Consider the following 27,858-nt stretch of genomic DNA (forward strand, 5'->3'; position numbering starts at 1 on the left):
TGAATCTCTTTTCATCGGATTCTGGGTGAAGCCTCTCAGAGGAGCTACAAGCATAGCAGAATGACATTAATAGTGTCAGGGATTGGTTCTCTCCCATGGGATGGTTCTCAAGTAGGGCCAGTCTTTGGCTGGTCAGTCCCTCAATCTTTGCTCCATCTTTGTCCCTATACATCTTATAGGCAGGGCAAATTTTGGCTCAAAAGTTTTGTGGGTGGGTTAGGGTCCTTATCCCCCCACTGGAAGTCCTTCCTGGCTACAGGAGGTGACTGCTTCCCGCTGCTAGGAGTCTCACCTAAGTTGACTCCCCAGTACGCTTCTTGGGGCCTCTTCTATCGTAGGTCTCTGGCAAGTCCCAGAGATGTCCCCTACCTCCAATTTCCATTCTCTCACCCAGCCCTCTTCCTCCCTCTACTCTCCCTACACCTGGTTCCCACCCTTGCTCCCCTCCCCTTCCTCTCCTCCCCTTCCTCTCTCCTACCCAGTGCCCTCCCTACATCTACCTCCAATGCCTATTTTATTTCCCCTTCTGAGGGAGATTCCAGCATCCTCCCATGGGCCCTCCATGTAACATAGCTTCTTTGGGTCTGTGGATTTTAGCATGGTTATCCTGTATTTTATGGCGAATATCCACTTATAAGTGAGTATATACCATACATGTCTTTTGGGGTTTGGGTTACCTGACACAGGATGCTATTTTGAAACATAATTCTATACACATAAGCATACACCATAGACCTCGATAGGTCTCAGCTTATAGTTTCCCTAATTAAAACAATAGTGATACATAAGGAGAAAATGGCTTTGTACTTATGTAAAGGCTTTGTGTTTAAATTAAAACCTCCATTTTTGTTTTCATTTTAATTTATTTTAATTTTTTAGTCTTTTTTTGTCTTTTTTTTTAAGACTGGGTCTCTCTCGTACACACAGGTCAACCTACAACTATCTATGTAGTATGACCTTAAACACCTGCTCTTCCTACTTCACTTTTCTAAGTGCTGGGCTTACTGGTCTGGATATCATACCCGACTTCAACAGTAAGGGTTTCTAAATGCCTGTCTGGGTGCATCTTACAGGCACACAGTTAGGCTAGTGGAGTGAAAAGTATAAGCAGCAGTTGAGAGATTACTAAATTGTTGGGTCTGCTTGCTTCTCTAACGCTCCCAGGGAGCTTATTTTAAAGCACAGGTCATTTGGTGAGCGCGAGAGTACTCATCAAGAAATGGGCCAGCAATAGAAAGGAGTAGAGTCCAGAATAAGCAGAAGGAAAAACTGCTTCCTAAGGCTCTTGATACCAGTGATTTTCCACTGCTATTAGGATTTTGATTTCTTTCCAGAAGGATCTCAGCAGTGGCCACCTGCCCAGGGAGAAAAATATTCATTGTCTTTTGCCAACTTCCCTCTCATGGCTGTCTGTAGCAGTTAGGAGACCCTCGGTTTTCACATGCTCTGTCTGTTGAAGGGGCCTGTACAACAGGGAGCAAAGCCGCAACAGGTACCCCTGTTGATCCACCAAGTGGTAGCATGGGCAGTGGTAGGTGCAAGAGATATTATTGGACTGAGTTGCCTAGACTTTGTAGCTGAAGTTCAAAAGCCAACACCCTTTAGGTGCAGATGTTTCTTCCAAAAATCTGTTCTGTCTTTCATCAGGACCTAGCACCAAAGCCATTTGTCGTCTTCTTCACAGATCACAGTATATCATGGCATCCATCACACCTCAGACATGCATATTTCTGATAGCTTCACAAGTAACTAGAGGAGTGTCACTCTTTTTAAGGTTAAGTGCCGTTTGCTGTATTTTCTCCATATCTTCCTTCTTCTAAAGGGCAGACAGTCAGGGGATCATTCAGGGCAGAGCTAAGTAGGTTGCAGGTGCCATGTCTTAACAGTGGAGTTCTTGCAAACTTTAAGTGACTCTGGCTCGTGACCAAGGCTGTGAATTATTCATTTAAAAGTTAACACCAGTTATATGGCTGCAGTAAAGGCTCAGTGGTTGAATGTGTACTGCCCTTGCTGAGGAACTGAGGGCAGTTCCAAACAAATAAATGGCATACACACACTTTTGTTTTTTGAAGTTAAACCAGTTATTTAAAGGAAACAGCTCGATAGTTAAGCCTTTGTACTTTAAGAATTCACCTGGGAAAATCAGGTGAGCTCACATTTGTTTGGAAATATATCAGGAGTATGGGAATTATCATACATGAGAAAAATGTGATAATAAATATAGATATCAACATCATAGGGAGGGGTTAAGGGTAGGAAATGAAATCAGTGTTAATCTAGATCTACAACTGAATCCTAGCTTAACTCTGCTTTCAATGGATCTAAAAGCAAAGGATTAATTAGAATATGTCTAGTTCTTTCTCTGATTATAGACCTTCCTTTCTGGAGATACCACTTTCTTTATAAAACCAGGTAAAATAAGATCATCCAACACTCTGTAAATTGATGTGAAGAGTATCTGCTCATTGGGGCCATTATCTCTGTGATTGCAATTATTGGCTATAGCAAGGTGAGCAAGCATATTTGTATTGTCAATTTTTTCCATTCTCTTTCTTGGCACTTTATTATTATTGCAGTAGCTCTTTCCCATGGGGCCCCACCGCCAGTCCTGCTTAGTCTTTGGACCTACAACTCAGTACTAACTTATATTTATTAGTTCAAATAAAAATGAAAATATTCTGTAAACTTACAACAAAGTATCTGTAAAGTAAATTTACTAACATATGTAATTGTAAAATTAGATATTTCTTATCTTTTTAATTTTTTTTTATTAATTACAATTTACTCACTTTGTTTCCCAACTGTAGCCCCCTCCTTCATCCCCTTCCAATCCCACCCTCCTTCCCTCATCTTTTCCCTTGCTCCTCCCCAAGTCCACTGATAAGGGAGGTCCTCCTCCCCTTCCATCTGACCCTAGCTTATCAGGTCTCATCAGAACTGGCTGCATTGTCTTCCTCTGTGGCCTGGTAAGGCTGCTCCCCACTTGGGGGGGGGGGGATGATCAAAGAGCCAACCTCTGAGTTCATGTCAGAGACAGCCCCTGTTCCCCTTATTAGGGACCCCTCTTGGAAACTGAGCTGCCACGGGCTACATCTATGCAGGGGTTTAGGTTATCTTTATGCATGGTCCTTGGTTGGAGTATCGGCTTCAGAAAAGACCCCTGTGCTGAGATTTTTTGGTTCTGTTGCTCTCCTTGTGGATCTCCTGTCCCCTCCAGGTATTTTATCTCCTCCTTATTTCATAATATTCCCTGCACTCTGCCCAAGGTTGGATATGAGTCTTAGCATCTGCTTCAATACACTGCTGGATAGCCTTTCAGAGGCCCTCTGTAGTAGCTCCTGTTATGTTCCCTGTTTTCTCCCTCTTCTGATGTCCATTATGTTTGCCTTTCTGAATAAGGATTGATCATCTTACCCAGGGTCCTCCTCTTTGCTTAGCCTCTGTAGGTGTAAAGATTTTAGTATGGTTATCCTATATTATATATCTAATATCCATTTATTAGTGAGTATATACCACGTGTGTATTTTTGATTCTGGGATACCTCAGTCAGGATGATCTTTCCTAGTTCCCACCATTTGCCTGCAAATTTCATGATTTCCTTGTTTTTAATTTCTGAGTAGTATTCCATTGTGTAAATGTACCACAATTTCTGTATTGATTCCTCACTTCAGGGACATCTGAGTTGTTTCCAGATTCTGCCTATTACAGATAAAGCTGCTATGAACATGGTTAAGCAAATGTCCTTGTTGTATACTTGAGCATATTTTGGATATATGCGTAGGAGGGGGATAGCTGGATCTTGAGATAACACTATTCCTAATTTTCTGAGAAAGCACCAGATTGATTTCCAAAGTGGTTATACAAGATATTTTCTTAAAGTACTAATTTATTTTGCTTTTTAAATGTTTGACTGTACAGAGTTCATACTGCTTATAATAAAAGCTGGCATTTTTTCTTTTTCTTTCATTTTTTAGATTATATAATTTATATATATATATATATAAAATTATATATATATAATTTTAGATTATATATAATTTCCCTGTTTCATTTCCTCCCTCCAAACACTCCCAAATACCCTTCCTTGCTCTTTTCTCTTTAATTCATGGCCTTTTTTTATTATTGTTACATGCACTCATACAGGCACACACACACACACGTATATTCCTAATATAACCTGTTTAGTCTGTATAATATTACTTTTATATGTGTTTTCAGGGCTGACCGTTTGTTGTTGGATAACAAATCAGTATCCTCTTCCTTGGGGAAGATGATTTCTTCCATTCTCAGCATTTTTTGGTTGCCTATAATTATTCTGTCTGTAAGACTGAGGCCTTGTGGCCTTTTCCTCATCTACTTTGACATGTCTATTGTTGTTGTCCTTGTTCAACTTAAATTTAGACAGTCACCTCAGTGAGGGATGTAGCTTCTGACATTATTAGGAGACACAGTTTCACATCAAATTTCCTGATCTTCTGTCTCTCACTATCTTTCTGCCTCCAGTTGCACAATGCTCCCTGCGTCTCAGGTAGAGAAATGATTTGGTGCATATATCCACTAGGGCTCCACAAGTCTACATTTTTATTGCTTGTGGGTTTTGTAGTGGTCTCCATCTGTTGCAAAGAGAAGTTTCCTTGATAAGTGGTGAGGACTATACTTATCTATGGTCCTAAGAATAGTTGTTTAGATTGCTGTTAGGGATGTGCTGCTTTAATTATAAAAGAACATATAACTACCATTTAAGAACCCTACTTCACTAGTCCTGTGTAGTTGGTTAGGTTTCTAGTTCAAAACATGGTTTTCCTCTTGAGTATTTTCTTTTGTCCAATTAAAGAGCTGTTGGTTACTACTAAGGTATGTGTGCTACTACCACACCCTTAAGGTTATTGTGCCTTGCTGGTTCATTGCTGTGGTTTATATGTGTCATGCCAGAGTATGACTGAGAAAGACAATTGGTTGCTTCCTTCCTTTGGAAGCTGACATGGCACCTTCTGATACAATGAAAACTGGTTTTCGGGAAAGAGATATTCAAGTCACTTCCAGCTCATGGGCATCTGATGTCTTCACCAACAAGGACTGAACTTCCATCCCTGGGTGCTAACCAAGGCAATAGCAATAGCTGATAATGTTTTATGAGTCTCTTGGACAACTTCTGACCAACAACTCAATAAATGGCTTCTCATGCATGGTCTCAAGCATGGTTTTCAATAGATGGCACCATTATCATCCCAGATGAGAAATTTCCATTTAGCCTCTATATGTGTGTATTATAAGTTGTTGGTGTTGTTAAGTAGTTAAAATAATATGGCCCCTTATGACTTTTTTTAGTGTTGTTTTGCCCTCCTTCATCCTCCCTCCCTAATTTAACTGCCTCTTAGGACCTCCTACTGTTTTCCAGTTTCCCAATGAGATCACTTACACCCTTTTTATTCCCCTTTCTATTGATCCTCCACCCACCTATCAAAGCAGTGGCCCATCTTAGTTAAGATTTTTGTTGCTGTGAAGAAACACCATGACCAAAACAATCTGGGAAGAAAGGGGGTTTATTAGGCTTATACTTCCATATCACAGTTCATCACTGAAGGAAGTCAGGGCAGGAACCTGGAGGTAAGAGTTGATGCAGAAGCCGTGGATGAGTGCTGCTTACTGGCTTGCTCCCCATGGCTTACTCAGACTGCTTTGTTATAGAATCCAGGAACAGCAGCCCAGGGGTGGCACCACCCACAGTGGGATGGACCCTCCTCCATCAATCACTAATTGAGAAAATGCCTTATAGGCTTGACTACAACCCGATCTTTATGGAAGCATTTTCTTGAGGGTACCACCTTTCAGGTAAATTTAGCTTGTGTCAAGTTCATGTAAAACTGACCAGCACAGTCTCATTTTACTTCCCTGTTTCTACTGTTAATCCAGGATATTAGTCCTGATACTCTATCTTTAGCTATGTTCATTGTAATTGTAAAGTTTTTCCTTTGAGTCTTCTAGTTGGGTTATTGGGTTTTCAATTCCATCATCATTTCATGTTGGGTCCCCTTCAATGTTTTGATCTCCTTATTGAATTCTATTCACAAGTCTTGGATTGTCTTCATCATTTCCATTACCCTGATATTTTTATTTTCTTGGGCATTTGCCAGGCACCAAGTTTATTCTCCTTACCTTTCTTAATTTTTTTGATTTGTTTTTTTGTAACATCCTTAAACTTCTTGGATTCTTCTATAAAGTTATGATTTTCTTTTAATTCTGTGTCCTTGGATTTATTTAGGTGATTTTCAGGGCAAATATTTCTGTAGGACTGGTAAGTTTGGGAGAGAAGTTGATTTTTCATATTGTTTGTACTTTTGTAAAGGGATCTGGGAATGTGGAGTTATGTTTTTAGTTTTAAGGCTGATACGGACATTAGTTGGGTTAGAAGAGAAGATGTGTGGATGGGCTTGGCCTAGAGGCTGGAAATGCCTAGTGTTGAACCAAGATAGGTAGATAGAAGAGACTGGGTTAATGTACATGTGCGGCCTCATCCAAGCTTAGACTGTGGGTATAGAGACGGATCTGGATAGACGGAAAGGTTGGATGTTGCATAGGAGGGGACTGTGGGTTGGGATATAGGGAGAGATAGTCCTGGCAGAAGTCTGGAAAATGCTTGTGGTGCAGGCAGGGGAAACCAGAGTAGGCCAGGACACTGGATGTGGCACCATGGCTTGATCTGGTAGCCTGGGGAGAATGCATGGATGGGGAGGGTTAGGGAGACTCACAGGGCCATGAGACTCCAGAGAGTCTCCAGAGAGACTCCTGGAGGACCACGTCAGAGATCTGATTTGATGGAGAGTTTTGGGATGCTGCATAGATGGAACCTGTGTATTGTGGCAAGTATGGAAATCTAGGCTAGAGAAGAACCTGGGGAGTCTATCTGCATAGAAAGTTTGGACCCAGCACCAACTGGTGATTCTAAAAAATGCAAGGAACAAAATAAGTCATTAAAACTTTAAATACTCGGAGATAACCTCTTCTAACAAATGGACTTCACTCCCCCACCTTTTTTAGATATTTTCTTTCCCAGTGTGGTCCATTTAAAAATAAAAGTGAGACCATTATGTAACTTACCTTTTAAATATTGTGTTATATCTTCAAACATTTTTTTCAAATAAGTTTTAACAAACCCGTGGCCCAGCACTCCCCATGTCCAAAGACAGCTGTGAATGTAGCTATGAATGTGGCCCAACATAAAATTGTAGGCTTTCCTAAAACGCTATGTGGGGTGTGTATATTTATTCAATCAATGGCTCTCAAGAGTGAACGTCATAGGAGACAGATGGGTGGGGCAGTAAATCACAAAGCATTTATTCCTCACTATTACCTACTTAAGATAATAACTAGTACATTTTGAAGACACCTGCTTGTCATTTTAACATGGGATTTTTAAGACCTGTTGGTAATCAGCAGAATCATATCACCTTGTGAAAATTTGAGACTGTCTTCCTCTGTCTTTATCCTAGCAGCACTCTTCTCTTCAGTGACATGGAATTATACTCGAAACTAGTAGATTTAACAGTACAGAAAGAGCCCCACCAGTCTTGTATTATCCTCCTGTGTATGCACCTCTTGCAATGGATTCCTTAATATCCAGCCCTTTTCTCCTCTGTTGCTTGTGCATTGACTTTGGCTTAACCGTTTTATTGCTCGGTTGCCTTTCAAGATTGAGATTCTCTTAGGATTTATGGTCTCCCTTCCTACCAGTAGGAACCTTGCATACTGTCCTGATCTGTCTCCATGATGACAACCCCACTTCCCAAATCAGTTTCAGTAAACCTTAACTATAGAAACACAGGCCTAAATTCTTGGGGTGCCACACAGTGTCTCCCACACTCCATCATCTGGTTAAGCTAAATGGTTTGAAAGGCAATATCATTGCTTCTCTGAATGAGGGCATCTCCTGGCTTTCTGCACATCATATTCTGTTTTTTCCAGGCTCCCATCACTATATCCGTCCAAGGCCATGTCACAGTCGCATCAGAGCCTGCATACACGAACATCTACTTCCCATTCTGTAGCCCCGCACTTGTCTGAAAGCTTGCTGGTCTTGCCTCAAGAGAAGATTTTGAACTGTTATTTTTTTTAAATCTTTATTTCTAGTCCATGTACTTATGTTAATTTGTTTAATATGCTTATATAATTATAGGTGTATAACAGATTTCCTGTTTTTAAAAAAAAATATGTCTGAAAATTCAGGAAGTTGGTTTTTAGCTATTTATTCCTTGTGGTGAAATCTTGTTTTATTCATTATTATGCTTTAGTTTTAAAAATAGGTAAACTAGGATTTTTATACCTTAAAGAAACATTGCTTACAATTGTTAACGATATATTTTTCTGTGATACTTATGGAAGACAGCAAAAAGTATCACTTTTTGCTTGAGAAAATTAATGCATTTGAGACAAAACAACCTCTAATATAACTGTGATCAAAAGTATTAATTAATTCTTGGAGTTTTCATTTTTCCTTGCTTTTAGGGTGCAGGCTGCACGGCCCTGGTGGTAGCCGTAGTGGCAAGAAAGCTAGAACTTACCAAAGCAGAAAAGCATGTGCACAATTTCATGATGGATACTCAGCTGACCAAAAGAGTAAGTAGATCCCACAACATCCCATAAGAGGATGTCACTCACTGTCTTATACCCATGTCAGAAAAAAGGGTTTTTCACTAAGACATCTGAAGCAGAGATGCCATAGGTCAAAGACAGAGGCATCCTTGGAATTGGTTCCATCTCGCACATTTTGTCAATGTGCTACCCTCAGATCAATTGAGAATAATTACAGAACCCTGGTATTTACATAAAAGTAGATCTTATAAATCAAGACAGTAGGTATACTCAACATTTCAGCACAGTAACCGATATTAGATGGGGTAGAACCTAAAGAATACACTGTTGAAAATAGGAATTTTATGGTAAGGTGATTTCAAAGAAGTTGTGCTGAGCTTCTTTGAAAATGTCTGCATTCTAAACACAGGGGTTACAAACATAAAATGTGCTTCCTATGGCTTAGAGGTCATCAAAGATATATCAAAAATGTCATAGCATCCAGGTGGAAGATCACCTTCCAGTTATTAGAAGTAAACAAAGCAATAATCAGTGTCAATAGAATACCTACCTTGGCCACATCCAGGTGTGACCCATGTGTGAACGTACTTCCTCTTCAGAAAGCCTTGTTATGGCAGTTCCATAACAAGGAAAGCATGACACTCAGAACTTAGACAACCTGCTCACAGTCCTGACATCAAGGTGGAAAGCTGGAAAAGAAGAAAATTATTTTTATTAGAGTATACTTTTAGCTTTTGGGATAGTTACTTGAAACATCAAAATACCAAAGTCAAAAATACCTAAAAATTATCTTGTAACATCTTGTAGCAGTCTTCGCTTCCCAAAGTAGAATTCCATCAGGCTGTCATTGAGATAATTAAATGCATTGTCATTCAGTGACTCTGCCCACAAAGAATCGATAGAATTTTCAGATAAAGTTCCAACTTTCAGTATTTTCCTTATTCCTAATTTAACTTCTAAGTACAAAAGTGATCTTTTTAACTAAGCATACTTGCAGTCCCATATTGTCCCAAAGGGAAAAGAAGATCAATGGGGCCAGCCTGGCCAGCATAGTAGGACTGTGTTTCAAAACACAAATAGGCAGCCTTGATAAGTAGTTCTAGTACAGCATTTATTTTATTACAAAGTCATGTTATTATAGTTTTTATTTTTTTATAAAAAGGGAACATGAATTTCAGTAGTTTCATACCCTAGAGCTAATAGTATTGCAGGAGTCTAATAGGGGATCAAAGCCCCTCCCCAATTGCAAACATTATTTTTAGCCTGACTTTGCCTCTTCCAAACATTTTTTAATTACAATTTTTATGTATTATTGTGGAGAACACTACATGTGCCATGGTGTGTATGTGGAGGTCAGAGAACAACATTGTGGAGTTCTCATCTTTCAACTTTATATAGGCTCCTGAGTTGGAGCTCAGTTTGCAAGACTTACACAGCAAGCACCTTTATGCACTGAGCCATCTTCCTCCCCCTGTGTCCCAAATGCTCTTTATTTCTTTCCAGGTTCCTCCTGTTTTGTTTTCAACTCTCATTTCCATCCTCAAAACTCATGAACATTTCTAATGTGAAGTTTAGAGAAAAGAGGTAAACGAAGGCCTAGATGAGTGCTCAGGATTATTTTTCTTTTCAGAACTGAAAATGAAATGAAATGAAAATACATTTCTGTGTTTGTATTAGTTTATACGCAATCCAGGAAGGTTCTGTCTTAGCAGAGCTGGTGTCAAGAGTCACAAGTTCTACCTTATCAAAGGGGTATTTCTGTAAGGTCTTTTGCAACCCATGCTATTTTATTATAAGCATTATATTTTTCTCAGGAACGAAATTAGCACTACAGTGGAGGTGAGGTTGCTGAGGGAGTCATAGTGCCTGCCAGATGCATCTTCACTAAAAGGATGTTCAGATTCCAATACCCACATTCAACACGATACTCATTTGCTTTAATAATGCTATCTTACTGCTATTTAAAAGCGGAACTACTTTGCAATATTTTTGTGAGTCACTCAAAGCCAGCTTACTGACCAATTAAGTTTTCATAGTCAGAATGTTGTTATGTAAAAGGCATGCATGTCAAAATGTCAATAGAATAAGGTATAAATGTATAGTTTATGACACTTTCCTCATTCTGGTACTTGGCACATCATAGTTCTCTGATATTCATCTACTCAAGATTTTATGCAAAGGCATCAACTCAATGACTATCAGTTACTTAGAGCATGCCTCAGTTGGTTGTTTATAGACTTTCTAAGTGGAATCCCTGCAAAATTTTTACTTTTTTAAGTAATAATTTCAAAACCTTCAATGATTTCTGGAGGAAACAAAGAGTGAGTACAGAGTAACATATATGCATTAGAATATATAACTTATATATTCTAATATATAGTTAATCTCTCTAGTTAATAAGTATACATACACCAGTAATATATCAGTTAATATATTATATATATATTAATATATCAGTTAATATATTATTACTAATATATATTTACTAAGATGAATACTAAAGTAAAAACTCAAGAGCACTATATATTGTTAAAATACAAGTATCCCTTCACACACTCCATAGGAAAAATTTTTTTCCATTGGTTATCAGGGAATATGGTCATAAATATTCTGAAATCTGAAAATAACTCTAAAGAAAGAGCATCTTGAGTATTGAAAGAATATTATCCCAGGAATACAAGTAGACTTTGAAGCATCCTAGTATGTGTCTTATTGAGGCAAACAATATTGTTAAAAAATTATTCACCATGTACAAATTTTCAGGAGAATGAATTTATATAAAAATCACTTTTCTATATGACTACATTAGGAAAAGAAAATACACTATTCATTCAGAAAGCATTTAGAGAGTTCATTCTTGGAAAATTTGACCCTTTAAAATTAAAACTTAGCCCAGAAGAACATGTACCCAGATTAAAGATGTTACCTAGCTTCTAAAGAAAGGAATGGAGACTAGGTTGATGGCTCAGTGGCTAAGAGTCCTTGCTGTGCAAATATGAAGGACACCCAGAGACCAAATAAAAAGCCAAGTTTGACTGTGAGTGCCTGAAACCCCAGCATCAGTGGAAGATACAAGTAGATCCCTAGAGTGAGCATACTGGCCAGCCATACCAGCCAAAAATGCGAGCCTCCAATAGGGTCTCACCTGGAGAGAGGAAGACAGATGCAAGATCCCAAATGCCTGCTCTGGCCTCCACATGTGCATTCTCACATGCATGTACCATATAAAAGACAGGATCAGGACCAGCTATTTAATAAATAGTCTGTCATCTTATTGGGCCCAACTGTTTGCATGCTGCATCTTTGGGGAATACTATTACTACTAATACAGAACTAAACAAAGATCAAATCTTAAGATTTTGATCCCCACATTACCTTTGTGTTGCAAAAAAACTTGTAAAACAAGCAATTATGAGAACTCTACCAGAATTTTTAATTCTTGACACATACTATATAAATGTACTATGGAAAATAATAATACATGTTAATAGACACTGATGATATTTCTAAACATCAGTAAGATCTATCATGACACAGTCACACAGTTGTATCACTTTGTCTTCTGCATCTCTGTTAACAAGTCGCCAAATGATTTACTACACACAGCTTGTACAGTGGCTACCCAGCTCATTGGATTGATTAGAACACGAAAGGGATCATGTCATTACAATAGATCTCAGATACTCTCCCTCTGAAAACTGGGATGGGGGCTGGAGCCAAGCAGCCCGCTCTCCCCTCAGCAGAAGATACACTGGTCGTGTTACACTTGTTCTTCCTTGAAGACAGGAATAAATTAAAGCAAAGTGCCATAATGTATGGATGAGGATGATATGGTGAAACCCATTACTTTGTTTATTATCCTTTTTTAAAAAAAGTTTCTAGGGAGACTCCTCAGTTAGTAAAGTGCTCATTATTCAAGCATGAGGACCTGGGTTTCTTTCCCCAGGACCTTTGCAAAACTATGAGCATGCGTTTTGCTCCTGTGATTTCAGGGCTGAGAATGCAAAGGCAGGAGGAACATTGGAGCTTACAGGATAGCCACCCCAGTCTGCCAGCCTACCCAAATTAACAAGGTCCAGGTTCAGTGAGAGACTTTATCTCAAAACACAAGATGGATAAGAGATTGAGAAGGACACCCAATAATGACAGATGTCTTCCATAGTTACATGCACATGCATACATACGTACGTACATACATACATACATACATACATACATAGGCTTCCAAGGAGAGAAGAAAAATAAAATCAAAGTTGAAAATGAAGACACAAGTTTTTAAAAATCAAGGGAAAATATAAGTGATGACGGATTGTTAGTAATGACTGTTGAAAAGTTTCTTCATAACTTACAGGTTTATACAACATTCATTTAACAATTCATTTGCTGTGTTTTGCTGGTTCTCAAAGCACTCTCATAAGCTGGTTCTGATGCCCACTATTGCAGGAAAAAAATAAATCAGTGCCATGCTTACATTTTATCTTATTATTTGTGGTTTTATTTTTTAATTATCCGTGAAGCAGCAATGAGATTATGGGTAGCCTTTATACCCTGGGGAGTCATAGAAAGGTATCTGGACAGCTCTTATTGCCACTGTTACCATTTTGCTTACGGCCTTTGTTTGTACAATTACCAAAGACCTGTTTATTAACATGCCTTTCAATTTTTTTTCCAATGTAGGGTTTCAATTCAACTTGAACCTTAGGAAGACAGAGAAAACATTTCTACTTTCCTTTAGTTTGGCATTTGATGAGAGGAGATATAGGCAGTCAGTAGGGATGAAGCAATTGCCCTAGAGCTCTTTAACCTCTCTCTTCACATTTTGCTATTTTCTATTTTTTTTCTGTCCTGGGAATCTATCATGGAGCCTGCTATATGCTAGGCAAACACACATCCGCCCAACTATGTCCCCAGCCCTCCTGATTGACTCTAGAACTGCTGAATTTCCTCATGGCAAACATAGAGCTTGGTTAAGCACGTTGACTGAATTGCAATTTTTCATGCATTTGAGAATCTTTCATAACCATCATCATAGTATATCACATATCACAGCCAACAGATATCAAGTGTGTTAGTTGAATCATCAATGTACTTACAGCTGAAATTTGTTCTGTAGTACTCAGTACTCTTTTAAATCGCAAGGATCCTTTGGGATTTGAATGTGTGTATGTGTGTATGTGAAATCTGTATGACAATATATGATCTAAAATTTTATATATTATTAGTTCATGATTAGAAATTTCTATGTATAAATTATGTATCCATTGGTGCCCACTTAACACCACAGCCATGTTTAACACCAGCTATGCCCAAAGCACTTAACTAGAAAGGGACAGTGGTTAGTGACATGGCCTTTGATGCTGCCTTTAAAGCTTTATAAAAACTCAGGGAGAGTTTTTATACTCAGAGAGAGAGGGGGCCAAAGGCGAAATAATTAGACGATGTAGTACAGGTCTTTCCTGAGGAAGAGGTCCCTTCAAATCAATTTCCCAGTTACCTCAATGACAAGGAATATGGATACTTGCTGTTCTCTGAGTCCTTGGAAATTTGAGCAGCTGTTTTGTCCATTCTCCCAGGTGCTTTTAAACCAGTCTGCCTCTTGTCCACTTCTCAGGACAAGAAGACCCATGATTGGAAAAACCTCAGTCATAGGCAGAATTTGGAATTTTGTTTTGTTGTGTAATTCTGGCACATATTGTTCCAGAGCTTTCATGTTGGAAAGTAACAGTTAAAGCAGTAATGTGTTTTAAATACTTCATTAGGGAAGTAAGAGAATGTATTTTAAAAATCAATTCACATGTTTCAGATTTTTTTTAAAGGAAATGCCTAGGTTTCATTGCCTTTAAGCCTGTTAGCTACAACGACTGCTTAGGGAACACAGATCCTGAGCATAAGGCTCTTAGGGCATCGCCCACCCACTCTACCCTGCACTGAGATTCCCTGCTCCCCTACAATCCCAACAGGAAAGAGTCACTTAAAATGCAGCCAAGAAACAGGAAGCCACCCTTTTCAAAAGTTTGTAAGATTTTAAAGTAATTTGGAGTTTTCACTTTGTAGGTGGGAATCTACATAAAATCAGTTGCTATGTTTAATGCTAGGGTCATGTCCTAGCTGGGACCGTGTCCCAGCATTGAACCTTCATAACTGGTCTGGAAATGAGTCCCTCCATTTTCACGTGTATAGGAAAGCCAGGAAGATCATATACCAGGCTGCTCATTGACTGTCCAGCTTCCGACAGCCACTTGTAGAGTTGGTAGCTCCTGTTCTGATAGGAACCATCCTTAGTGGAGACAGCTAGAGGACTTCTAGCCAATCTCTTCCCACACCATGCTCTAAGAAAGCAGGGAGTTTACACCTCCACCTCTTACCTGCACTGATTTCTTTACCTTTGAAAAGACCCAGGATGTGGCTTCCAGTCTTCCTACCTTCCCTGGAAAGAGGTGAGGTACTGGTGTGACATTGACTCCCTGCCATACTCCATAGCTCTTCCTGCTCTTTTCCTTTTAGTTTGAGGAAAGAGTGCACTTCCGAGAAACCAGTATTTTCTTAAAATGGATTTGGGCAATGCAATTTTACTCAAGAAGAAAGGGTTTCATACCACTAATCCTGAAATGTGACTTTTTTTTTTTTTTTGCAAAAGCAGATAGTTATACCTGTAAAATTAGATCATAGTTATATGTAACTCTATGGCAGCTTCTTATTGAAAACACCAGAAATAACAGGGTTTTAGTAATTGTCATCTGTAACACTCTCATGTTGGAGAACATTAAATTCCAGCAACCTTACCAGGCATTGGACCTGACTTGGTTATTGTTGACTCAAGGACTCAAGACCCATTTCTCAGTGCCTGTTGTTAGCTTACATTCTACTGATCCCTCTGGCACTACCTATGCTGAGTTGTCTTTCTCCACTCACCACTGAGCCCAGGGCTTTCTTCACTCTAGAAAAACTCAATGGAAAAACTTCTTTGAATAAGTAACTAGCCAATTAGCTGAAGAAGCTCTAGCTTTCCAAGTCCTGTGGCAGAGGCAAGGAGAAAAGATCTACCCTGCCTAGGCCTCTCACACTTCCCAGTGCCTTTGGGGATTTCAATCAAGAAAATGGTTGGATAAGATACCCAGCTTTCATGAGGCTACTGCAATTTTCACATCTGTCATCTGTTTGAAAAGCAACATATTTAATTTTCCCATGAAGCCATAATAACAACCCTCTAAGTGAAAGTATGCAATGAAGCAAATAAATCACTGTTGCTCTGTGAGTTTACCTGCATGGGGTGAACCCACACACTCAGCCATGGAAACATGCCTTAGTTGAGCTGCACAGCCAGAGAGATACTCAGTGGGCTTGCAAAGGCAAGCTTAACCTTTGCCATTTTGCCCTTCTCTGGGAAAATAAGAGAGTATGGAGAGAAGCATTGTGGTGGAAAGAAGAAAAATCAGCATCTCTGAGTTCTCTTTAAACAATGTGTGGAATAAAAACTTCCTTTCTTTTCAAAGCACAGCATGCAGCACAGAAGATGTCAGTAGTATATCCCCAATATTTCACTCAAGGGTTCCCAGACAGGCATAAATACTTGTATAAAGGGAGATATGCCAGAAGAAAAAACAGTCTTGAGTAGCGATTTTAGAGCTCCTGTTTTCTGTGATTCTCAGGATGAGAAACACAGCCTTGAATGAATACAGGGAATCTTCTTGAGGATGTCGCCACTGCTTTTCTTGTGTTTTTCTAAACAGGTGAAAAACGCAGCTGCCAATGTACTCAGGGAAACGTGGTTAATCTACAAAAACACAAAGTTAGTGAAAAAGATCGACCACGCAAAAGTAAGGAAGCATCAAAGGAAATTCTTGCAAGCTATTCATCAGTAAGTACCTGTTTTCTTTTCCATCTTGTTCTTTCTTCTTTTGCTTGCTGGCCCTTCCTTTGTGAGGGAGGAAAAAGGAAAAGGACACTGTCGTGTTTGCTTCCAGGAGACATTTGAGACTCTAACACTGAACTCCAGACAAAAGTTTAGTTCTATTTATGACTGAAAATTGTGTGTATTAATCAAAATATCTTTCTCTTCAAAGGCATAATTTCTGTTAGAATTGTATTTAATTAGTGTATTTGTTTATATAGTTTGCCCTGAAGTGTTCAGCTTATAGTCACTGAAGAATCTTGGTGGAAAAAAAAAAAAAAACAAACAAAACAGTATATGATCCATCTGGATTTTTGCATGCCAGCAAACATCTTTATATGACATATTACATTGAATTGTCATAACTCTGTAATATTCAATGACTTCTTAATCAGAAAGTTGGGAGTTATCTGTATGCTGTATGTTCACTATAGAGCTTAGAGTTGGTATTGTTCAATATTCTCTTATTAAGTTACTTTTATTCAGTTGACATAGGCCCTTCATGCATGTCTTTGTTATGTAATTACTAGAGTCTTTTAAGATAACAGTCTATACTCATAAAACTCAGTGATTACTGGGAAACAGACCTTTCTCTCCAGGCTAACATCGTCTTCACTGTAAGTGTTACTCGTGTGGGTATCAACTGTGATACCAGAGAGACAGGCTTTTTGATGCCCTTTCTTCATGGTCATATTTGTGGCTCAAGATAGTGGGTTTCTTTGTGAAACATACCAGGGTAATAATGGGAAGGTGGGTAAGTATTAGGGCTTTCCCTGTACCATGGGATTGGCCTTCTCAGGCTCAGACAGTACAACAGACAAGAAAGCTATGAGTCTGGGATTTTTTTTTCAGATTTTAGTAATTATATAAACTTTATTCACAAAAATTTAATATACAATAATTAATTTATTTACATTACTCTTGGATTACAACAGGTGTACATGTATTATTTCTGCAGAAGGATTTTTATGTATGCATATTTAATGAATCCATAGGGAGCATGGTACCACCACTAACTTTCTATGAGGACTCCATAGACTTTTCACTTCTAAGCTTTCACTGGTCCAGCCTCTGCCCTGCTTAATTAAGATATTAATATACCCTAGGAAAGTCTATAATGTTCCTACAGTGATGCTCATAGGCATACTTCTATGGGAGCTGAAGCCTCCGTTAGTCAATAAAACCCAAGGAACTCCGGGATTAAAATAGAGAAAGCTCTGCACATATGGCAGAATAGTTTATCATTACGGCTCGCAGCCACTCACTCGTGCTCCTTATTGCCACCAACGCACTTTCCTAAGAAGGGGATGGTATTTCTCTTCTGTGACTTCACAAGGCACTCAACTTCAACTGTTTTTCTCCCTGCTTTGAAAGGAAATGAAAAGACTAGGAATTTAAAATCATTATTTTTTAAAGTCAGGGGGAAGCACAAAGAGGAGAATTATCTTAGAGCTGGCTCACAAAGCTGGGGCTTGCTCCTTGGAGCTTAGTTGCTTTTCTGACCCAGAGCCAACCCAGGAGCACCAGCCCAGACAGTGGCATTCCCTTGATTCTCTGCACAAGAGAATGCAGCCCCAAGAGATAGACATATTCTTCCTCTGTGTTCCCCAGGGCCATCTAGATAACTACTTGGAAATAATCACTTGGAAAGAGCTCATTAGAGAAAGTGTATCCTCTAAAGCCATTTGACATACTAACACAACATCACTAAAGCAGTCACAGCAAATCCTAGTAGTCTATGTTGTTTGAGTATGATTTAAAAAAAAAAAAAAAAACTTCCCTTCCTCAGGATGAGAAGACATAGCCAAAGATGAAGGGCATGAGATAAAGTAGGAGTGAGCATGTCCATCTGTCCTGACCATGCTTCTTAATTTACGGTAACATTTGATTTGCTCTTTTAATAAATTTTCAACTAAAAAGTCCAGAGCAAGTGCCGACAGAGTTTGTAACACAGTCCTCTAAGGATGGGGATATGGTGGCTATTTTTATTTTGTCATGTGCTTTGAGTTATAAGTACATCCACACAGTAATATGCAAGTATTTGTTCACTGAAAAATCCTTACTTTTGCTGTAACTTTCTCTTTCTTAACGAAATATTGTGAAAAAAATTCTCTATAGATGGAAGCTGATCTTATGAACTGCCCCAAAGGAACTGGCACCTCTTTCTTATGTCAGCCTGATCAGAAGAGCACGTAGGCGGAGCTTATATGGAGTCCTTCAGCTGGCTTCTTTGGATAGTGTGGCAGAAGCCACCCCTTGTTATTCTTCTGATTTCATGAAACATTTCCCATTCTCATCCTTTTTCTTTCCATTTTAAAAATCCAGTGTGTACATCCAAAGCAGATGAATTTGATGCAATTCATTTGTGTTCAGAATTGTTTTATGTTAGTTTGGGGATTACTGGGTTTCCTTTGCTGCTGGGTATACTTAAGGTTTATGAACAATTACAGTGCAGTAAGTTTGATCTTATGGGCTGGGTTTGGCTAGATGGGTTCTACTGGTGCATAATCACTTGTCATGTTAATTTCATATTGGAAGTTGTAGAATGACGTCATTAAATACAGCACACAGGGCTCGATTCCTCAGGGTCAGGGCTTCCCTGCCCACTGTTCAGATTCTGGGGTATTCTTAGCATCGTCTGCCAGCACTTCATGAAGGAGACCTTCCAGCTGAACAGAAACTTACAAGTCATTTTCGCTGGAGCTTGCCTGGCTTTTGCTCTCCTGATTCTCCATGAGAGCAATTTTCACAGCTCTTTCCTCTTCTGCCAATCCCCGGTAGCTCAGCTCTTTCTTTTCCATACTTTATGGCCTCTTTCCAAACATGTGACCTCTCTAGCTTCTGATGATGCTAAACTCTCTAGGCCAATGCCCTCCTCTCAGGAATGTGTTTGTCTTTTTTGAATTGTCACTCAATGCCATGAAGTGTTCTCTCTCTAACTTTCAATACTTTTTCTGATAGCAGCTTTAACATTTTCATTCTTTTGTCTCAACCATGGATCCATCAATCAACATGAATTTGTCTAGAGCCAAGAAAGCTAATGTGCATAATTTATATTAGAGGGGATTTCAAATAGCCCTGATATGGAAAAATATGCTCCCCCTTGCAAAGAATCATTATACATATCACTCTAAAGCCAGTGATTCCTATTATTCTGTTGAACACCAAGTATGAAGAGGCCAACATGACTTTACAGATTTCTTCCTCTGCTTTAGGAGGAAGCCAAGTGCTTTCAGGTAGGCAGAAAATAGTGACAACAGAGGATGTTAATGAATTGAATAGTGCCAATCAATGTCAAGGTCCCACAGGGTCTCCCAGCTGATGAATCGAGCCCCCAGTGCACAACTGAACACCGCATTATGTTATTTTGTGTTCTGGAATACTTTACAGTTTCTTTTCTTTTGTTTTGTCTTTTTATTTCAACAAAATGAAAATAGAGCTCGGAAGTAAGTTGTGTGAGCTGTTCCTTTCAACATTTGCAGAATTTTCTACTGGCTGCATGCACCCAGCAGATCCTTTATTTGTGACTTTTGGTAGTCTGATTGCTGCTATGGAAATGTGATCCAAAACTCATGATATTTTCCTGTGATAAGTGAAGTTCACAAGGAAGAAATCAACATCCGTTTCTTAATCTTTTGTGGGAGAAAAGTATTCTACACATGTGCATGTTATCTTTTATTCTGGCAGCTGCAGCTTGAGCAGGGTCTGTCTGTCTGCTCTTATACATCACAGGTGCCTAGGAAGGCAGTCCCATACTACAGGCAGATCACAGGGCAAGACAAAATGATTGAAGTCCTGAGAGCTAATGTCAGCCTTCTAGATAAATAACAAATACCATGGGCAAAATTATATGGCCAGACATAGCTTGCAAATCCAGCAGGCACTGGGCTCCACTGCTTTTGAAAAAGTTCTCACTTTACCTAAACAACTATCACTTTCAACCTCCCATTTTTCAAGACTCTTTGCTCAAAGATGGCTGAAGGCATCTGATCCGGAGCTGCAAACGCTAGCCATTATTAAATTTTAAAAGAAAACTTGATGTAAGTGACTATCATAAAAGGTAGCATTCACAGTAATAAGTAAATTGGCACCAAATTGGCAGTTTATCCTGGTATTGAATTCTAGCCATAGGCTAGAAAGTTCTGAGCAAAGAGTCTACCCCTCCCCTATGAAAAACCTTTTAAGCAGATGTCAGGAGCTAGAGACAGGATAGGACCTGCCTTACACTTTTTCTTGCAATAATCCAGATGTTCATGATAAAATGAAAAGCTGTCTTTCCATATATTTTAGAGTTGAGCTCTTATATGGGCATCACTTAAAGTCAATTATGATACTTTCAGCACTCAAGGATGGCACTAATATAATACTTCATTCCATACTTAAAGAAACAAAGTCAGATTGGGGTCAATGTGAGCAGAGTCCCTAAGGGACATTGCAGCTTTCCCTACCATACTTCTCTTCACTGATCCAGGATGTTTTTAACTCAATTTTTTGCTGATTTTTAAAGGGTAGGATTTCAGAGTTCTAACCTTTCTCATTGCTTAGAGAAAACTCTGTCAACAATATATTGAATTTAAATACATGTCTGTAGATTTCTTTCAGATCAGAATTTTCTCTCTCTCTCTCTCTCTCTCTCTCTCTCTCTCTCTCTGATATCATCAAAAGGACCCAGTTAAGTTGGTTCCAAGTTTCTAATGAACAAACAGCAAGAACAGAGATATCTGAGCCATTTTAGATTGTTTAAGGCTATAGTATAGGTGGATGACATTTAGACTCTTAGCTGGCAGAAGCTGTGTCTTCACTGTGGCGCATTCAGCTACATGCTGGCTGTCCTAGGTACAAGACTTTAAGTCACTAAGTAAACATTGGGAAAATCTCCCTGGCAGTAAAATCTTGCCCTGTGAGTTTTTATTTCTCTTAGGTAGTTATATACTATTTAAACTAAATTTTATGCTTTTCAATTTAAATAGCATAAAATGCTCTCTTCATTCATTAAAGTCGTATTTAGAAAATGATTCATTATCAAAACCAAAGTAAGTTTAGAATGGATTTTCTTTTTCTCTTTGTCACAAAATATCTTAGATTTTTTTGAGTCAGGCTTTGAATAGCTGGCTTCCAGAACAGTAATATACCTTTCTCTTATAAAGTCTTAATTTCTTGAACATAAGAATCATGTAGTAAATATTTATTAAAGTACAACAATAAATAAGTGAAAGAACAATAAGAGTTTTCATTTAGAAAAATGGCTTTTTAAAAGCATGGCCTTGTGACCAGCAATCAAATACATGCAATGACATTTTAAAGTACCTAAAAGAAATCTTAAAAATAGAAATTCTACCCACCAGATATTTTGTCATTAGAAAAAAAAAACTACAATAAAAGCTAAAAGAGATTCTCCCAAATAAATGGTTTGGCCTTTCTTCAAATTTATTGTCAGTTTAGATAAAACAAGAGAAATAGAGTAAGAAAATTATACATTTTGAGTTATCTTGCTGCTGGTTGAATAAAAGTGGTTTTTGTTAACAAGAATCTCACTTATCACTGTGTTTTCATCAGGTTCAAATACCTAACCCAATTCATTTCAGACTACACAGGGTTAATACCTGTATCTAGTCACGTAGGCATAGGAAGGTGTTCATTGCTCCAACATGATGAAATTCCAGTTGCTTTACATATTTCTTCCTATGTCTATTTGTCATGATACTGGGGCTTTAAGGAATGTTTTGGCTTTTTCTCATATGGTTAAATCCTTATGAGTCTTACTGAATTCAACTTACCTGGTACATAGTGTCCTGAGGACATCTCATCTCTTGCTCTCCTTTCTTTTTGCGGTGTTGGGGAAGCATGCTTCTCATTGTACCAGATACATAACCAGTGTGGACTTTACCCCCAAGTACTCAAGGCATTCTCCATGCAGTTTTTTGCTCTTGTGGATCTTGTGCATGCCTTTTGAAAGCAGTGACGTAGCCAAGAAGACAAGAGACCTTTCTAACTTAAGATTCTATCCTTTAGATTACGAAGTGTGAAGATGGAGCAGAGGAAACTGAATGACCAAGCAAACACCCTAGTGGATCTGGCAAAGGTAATCCTGAGGGGCTCTGCACTCAGGGTTGTAGCTCTTGAAATTAACCACTGCACCGTGATGAGCAGAACTTCTGAAGAAGCCACTGCAGATTTAATAAACAAATCTATCAAGCCATACTGGAGTGATGATCTAACTGAGAAGCATTTTTTTTAATCTAAAACTTATGCTGAGTTCATAAGCTCTTTCCCCATATACATTATCCAATTCTGTGCTAAAAGCGTCTATGGGGGGGGGGGGTTTCACTGGAAAAACTATACGACTTCTAAGTGAAATATGAAATGATACTTTATCCCTGAAAGGATGAAACTACATCGTGAGTGTTACGATGAGAGCCTCAGATAAGTACAACTCATAAGTCTTTTTATAGTTTATATTTTTAAGCAAGCCCCAAACTACCAAACTATATAAATTGAATATTTTAAAATCCCAGAAATTATAACCTAAAATAAAATGTGTGCTCCCAAAAAATTATACTCACTTTTTATGGCTTTCCCCATTATTTAATACTCATACTTCTTTTTAACAAGTGCATTAATAGTTTTCTAGTTCTTTGTCACATCTACAACATTTGTTTTTTTTTTATTATTATTGTTCCTCCATAAGTAAAAGCCACTCTGGAAATATGAATATTTATCAACTGTGGAAACATTACATCCTGTTCAGCTAGTTCTAACAGAGACTCTAGAATAGAAGTATCTATGTGTTCTGCCTTTTAGCCCAATTGCTTTGGCAAAGGCAACACTAAGACATATACATCCTGTTTTATATTTGATAAATCATCTTATGTCTTTGCCAAATCTTCCTGTATAATCCAAAAAATTAGACACTTGGCCTCATCAAATAATACTTCCAAAGTATATTCATTTTATGCAGTATCAGTAACACATACTAGATAAACATATTCAAGGTAAGTATCCAATGACTCACCGCAGGGGAGCGTGCGTCATTCACATAAGCTCGGCAGTGTACTGTCTTGTAGAACAAAACAACCTCCATTAATGCGCTTCTTGCTTGAGGAAGGCTTTTGCATCACTCCTAGGTTAAATGTTGGAAAATATTGAATACTAAAAATAAAATATACCCTTTTAATTTTGTATGAAGGTAAGAAACAGTCTTTAAGAGCACAGTAGGAAATCGAAATATGCCTCACCTAGCATGCACGAGATCATGTGCTTGCCCTCTATTACTTTTCATATCTATTACTGTTCATACACATGAAACACATCTACAAGGTAAAATATATTCGAGTTATTTACATAGTACCATGCTTACTGTAGCCATAAGGTGAGACGTGCCATAAGAGTTCAGTATCTTTCAGATGAATGGATGTTGCTCAATTCTCCCAAGAATATAATTAAACTGAAATTAGTGCTCTCTGTGTTTATGGTGCAAACAAAACAAAATGCTGATATTCTGAATGACTTCCTCACTCAGTTTATCATCTTTAAGCAGCAGTGAAGATGGGAGAGAGACAGGAAGAAATGGTGTAGGAGGAGAAAGAAAGACAAGGAGTCTTGGGTTTGGGAAAGGTGGTGCTAGACTCATTGTAGCATGTTATCCTTCCTCTTGGCCCCTTTTTCCATCTCTAGCTCCAAGCTGCTCAGACCTGGAATTCCTTCTCCAGTTTTCTTAACAACATCAGGAACTATAACTGAGACTTAGACTCATGACTCCCTTTGATCTAGATAACTTCAGTTTTCTGTAAAATGAAAACATTTCACAGTCCTGCTTCAGACCATGTAGCTCTGAGTAAACCATTCCAGTAAGGTGACCTGTACATTTTTGCTTGTGTGGCACACAGAGGGCACATCCAGAGCTTTGTGCCCATTAGGTAAGTGCTTAACCACTGGGTTTCACCCCCACCCCCAGCCATGGACTAGTAACTTTGTCTCCTCCACTACTATTAATCTTATTGAGGATTTATATTATTTCACATTTTACCTGTGAAATTTTCTGGTGGAGGCAATGAAAAGAGATCTGAGATTTGAAACATAAGATGTATATTGATTGCTTTACCTTACTGCTATCTGATCAAATCAGTTGGTTCTAAACTTTATTCCTACTCTTCCATCATGTTTTTACATCTCACTATCACCGGAATGTTATTGTTTTGTTCCTTAAATCTTACTGTTATTATAAAAATTGTTTGTGTTGTAATGTCACATGTTGAGAAATGAATTTGGTATGCTAACTTGGATACGAATCATCAACACACATAAATATTAAATTGAAATATTTTCATTTATCTTTATGCTACCTAAAATCATTGGGCATTTCACTAGCAATAACTATACCATACTTTCTAAATCATAACCAGTATTGCCTGTCATCATTCATTTAAATCTCAGCATTAAGAGTATATAGAATTTGCTTGGCGACCTAAACTGTTCAGTTACCAGACACACCCGTCATCTGCAAGAGGCCAATGCTGAAGCTTGAAGAGTTGACACTTTTGTTTCTGAGGCAAGAGTAATTGAGCCTCTTACTTCTCTCTTTCTGTCTTCTCTTGTTTTTCAGACCCAGAATATCATGTATGACATGATTTCCGACTTAAATGAAAGGAGTGAAGACTTTGAGAAAAGAATCGTCACCCTGGAAACAAAGTTAGAGACTTTGATTGGTAGCATTCATGCCCTCCCTGGGCTCATCAGCCAGACCATCAGACAGCAGCAGAGGGACTTCATTGAGGCTCAGATGGAGAACTATGACAAGCATGTCACCTACAATGCTGAGCGTTCCCGGTCCTCGTCCAGGAGGCGGCGGTCCTCCTCCACAGCGCCACCAACTTCATCAGAGAGTAGCTAGAAGAGAATAAGTTAACCACAAAATAAGACTTTTAGCCATCATATGGTCAATATTTTAGCTTTTATTGTAAAGCCCCTATGGTTCTAATCAGCGTTATCCGGGTTCTGATGTCAGAGTCTTGGGAACCTGAACACTAACTAAGTTTTAGGCCAAAATATGAGTGAAAACTCTTTTTGTTTCTTTCAGATGCACAGGGAATGCACCAATTATTGCTATATAGATTGTTCCTCCTGTAATTTCACTAACTTTTTATTCATGCACTTCAAACAAACTTTACTACTACATTATATGATATATAATAAAAAAGTTAATTTCTGCACATACTTGTTTGGTCTCTTTCCATCTCCGTAACTTCACCTTTCACATTGTTTTCAGGGTAATGACTGTCTGTTATCTGATCCATGTTGATAATTTTGATTTTTCAATTTATCCTGGTATGAAAAGGACTAAATTGTTCTACTCCTAATTTATGAAGATTTCCTTCCTGAAATATTAATATCACAACCATTTGGCCCTGCCCTCTTTTTAGTTCACAGTATATTTTAGTGTACTTTGCTGCCAAATGATGTAGAAAGTTGGACAGGTTTATCAGGACATATGCAAACAGGGGGAAGAGATGCTTTCAATAATTATTTTATTCCTATTTAATAAGCAAATATACATGAAGGCAATATCAAGAGACATCACTGTCTGTGAACTCATGCTGCAGAATTTCAGGCCTAAACTAGTCATTTCCTATTTTCTAATTCATTTACTATGAAAGCCCCAGGCTGTACTCCTAAGTATTAGCCAAATACACATGTATCCACATATCTACATATCGGTATCTACACTGCCATCAGAATAATAAATATATGTGACCAAAACCCAATCCCTCACCTAACATATGGTCCTTTCTTGGACTCTATTAGCACATGTGGTAGAAGTAAATGACATATGGTAAATTTCACACATTTTTCCATATTGTATCAAGAGTTCACATGAAGGGGAACTGTGTAGGTGCAAACAGCGTGCAAAGTCACGTAAGAAGAAACAAGGTTTGAAAGAGCGTGTTGAGGTGACCACATGAAATTCCCTCACATAGAGCTGTTTCCCAGATCTTGCTGGAAGAACTGAGATGAATTGGTAAAGCCAATGCATTGTGACAAATTACAGCCTCTTTTAGACATTCTGAATACAACTTGCTTACATTGGTCAGATCACACACACACACACACACATACACACACACACAAAATCAGTTTAGAAAAGTCTGTTTACGATGGGATGCGCATTGAACATATGACAGGAGTCTACTGAGCACATTTGAAAGACTCTAACTAGCAGTGTTTTCAAAGCAAAGACTCATGACCAAACCTTTGGCAGAGTACAGGGAATCATAAGAAAGAAGGGGAGTTAGTCTGATGAGGAAAGGATAGGAACTCCACAAGGACCAAAGATATCTGGGCACAGGGTCTTTTCTGAGACTTACATGCAACCAAGGACCATGTATGAATGTAACCTAGAACCTCTGCTCAGATGTAGCCTGTGGTAGCTCAGTAACCAATTGGCTTCCCATAGTGAGGGGAATAAGGACTATTTCTAACAGGAACTCAATGACTGGCTCTTTGGCCTCCCCACCCCCCAAGGGAGGAGGAGTCCTGTTAGGCCACAGAGGAGAGCTTTGCAGCCAGTCCTGAAGATACCTGATAAAACAGGATCAGATGAATGGGGAGGAGGTCCCCCCTATCAGTGGACTTGGCAAGGGGCACGGTGGAGATGAGGGAGGGAGGGAGGGACTGGGAGGGAATGAGGGATCGGGACACGGCTGGGATACAGAGTTAATAAAATGTAACTGATAAGAAAAAAATAAAATTCAAAAAAAATATTATCTCCATTATACCTCCTGTATTCCATCTTCCTTCCCTTCAGAGCCCCACCCCTCTATCTTCTCTTACTAGTTTCCTGGACTCTATGAGTGTTCCAGTTGAAACACACTTATCTAAGATTCGTTGGCATCTATATATGAGAGAAAGTGTAATGTTTGTTTTCCTTGGTCTGAGTTACCTTACGCAGAATGAGTACTTGCATGTCCATCCATTTACTTAAAATTTTCATAATTTCATTTTTCTTAACAGCTAATTAACGTTCCATTGCATAAATGTAACTTATCTTCATATAGGGGGAATGAGGAATAACAGATCAAGAATTAAGTGGAATGGAAGATGGGAGGCAAAGTGGAGTAGAGAATATGTGGAGGAATAACTAGCACTAGATACCTTTCAAAGGACTGCTGCGGAGGCTTCCTCAAATGCATGCCTGTGTATAAAGAGTTAAAATGGATAATGAGGGGATATCGTCCCTCTTAGACACTAATATCAAAGGAAAACACAGTGCTGGGAGTTACCTCTTTGGGAGTTGTTTATCAGTGAGGTTCCATAGACCCACAAACATTACAGTCTAGTGCCATTGCTCTTACTTACCTCCAAAATTTTAAGGTGAGATCATA

At 38.6% G+C, this 27,858-nt stretch overlaps 1 protein-coding gene across 1 annotated transcript in view; it reads left to right on the plus strand.

The window, feature by feature from the left end:
- Positions 1–25,689, plus strand: part of Kcnn2 (potassium calcium-activated channel subfamily N member 2) — a 137,905-nt gene extending 112,216 nt beyond the window's left edge. Inside the window, exons 5-8 of the mRNA XM_055622702.1 lie at positions 8,503–8,613; positions 16,320–16,447; positions 22,493–22,562; positions 25,083–25,689. Coding sequence (XP_055478677.1) covers positions 8,503–8,613; positions 16,320–16,447; positions 22,493–22,562; positions 25,083–25,370 — 597 coding nt within the window. The 3' untranslated portion in view covers positions 25,371–25,689. The remainder of the gene's footprint in view (positions 1–8,502; positions 8,614–16,319; positions 16,448–22,492; positions 22,563–25,082) is intronic.
- The last annotated feature ends 2,169 nt before the right edge of the window (positions 25,690–27,858 follow it).

This window comes from Psammomys obesus, unplaced genomic scaffold (assembly GCF_907164565.1).
Source record: "Psammomys obesus unplaced genomic scaffold, mPsaObe1.curated_primary_1811, whole genome shotgun sequence".
Lineage (NCBI taxonomy): Eukaryota > Metazoa > Chordata > Mammalia > Rodentia > Muridae > Psammomys > Psammomys obesus.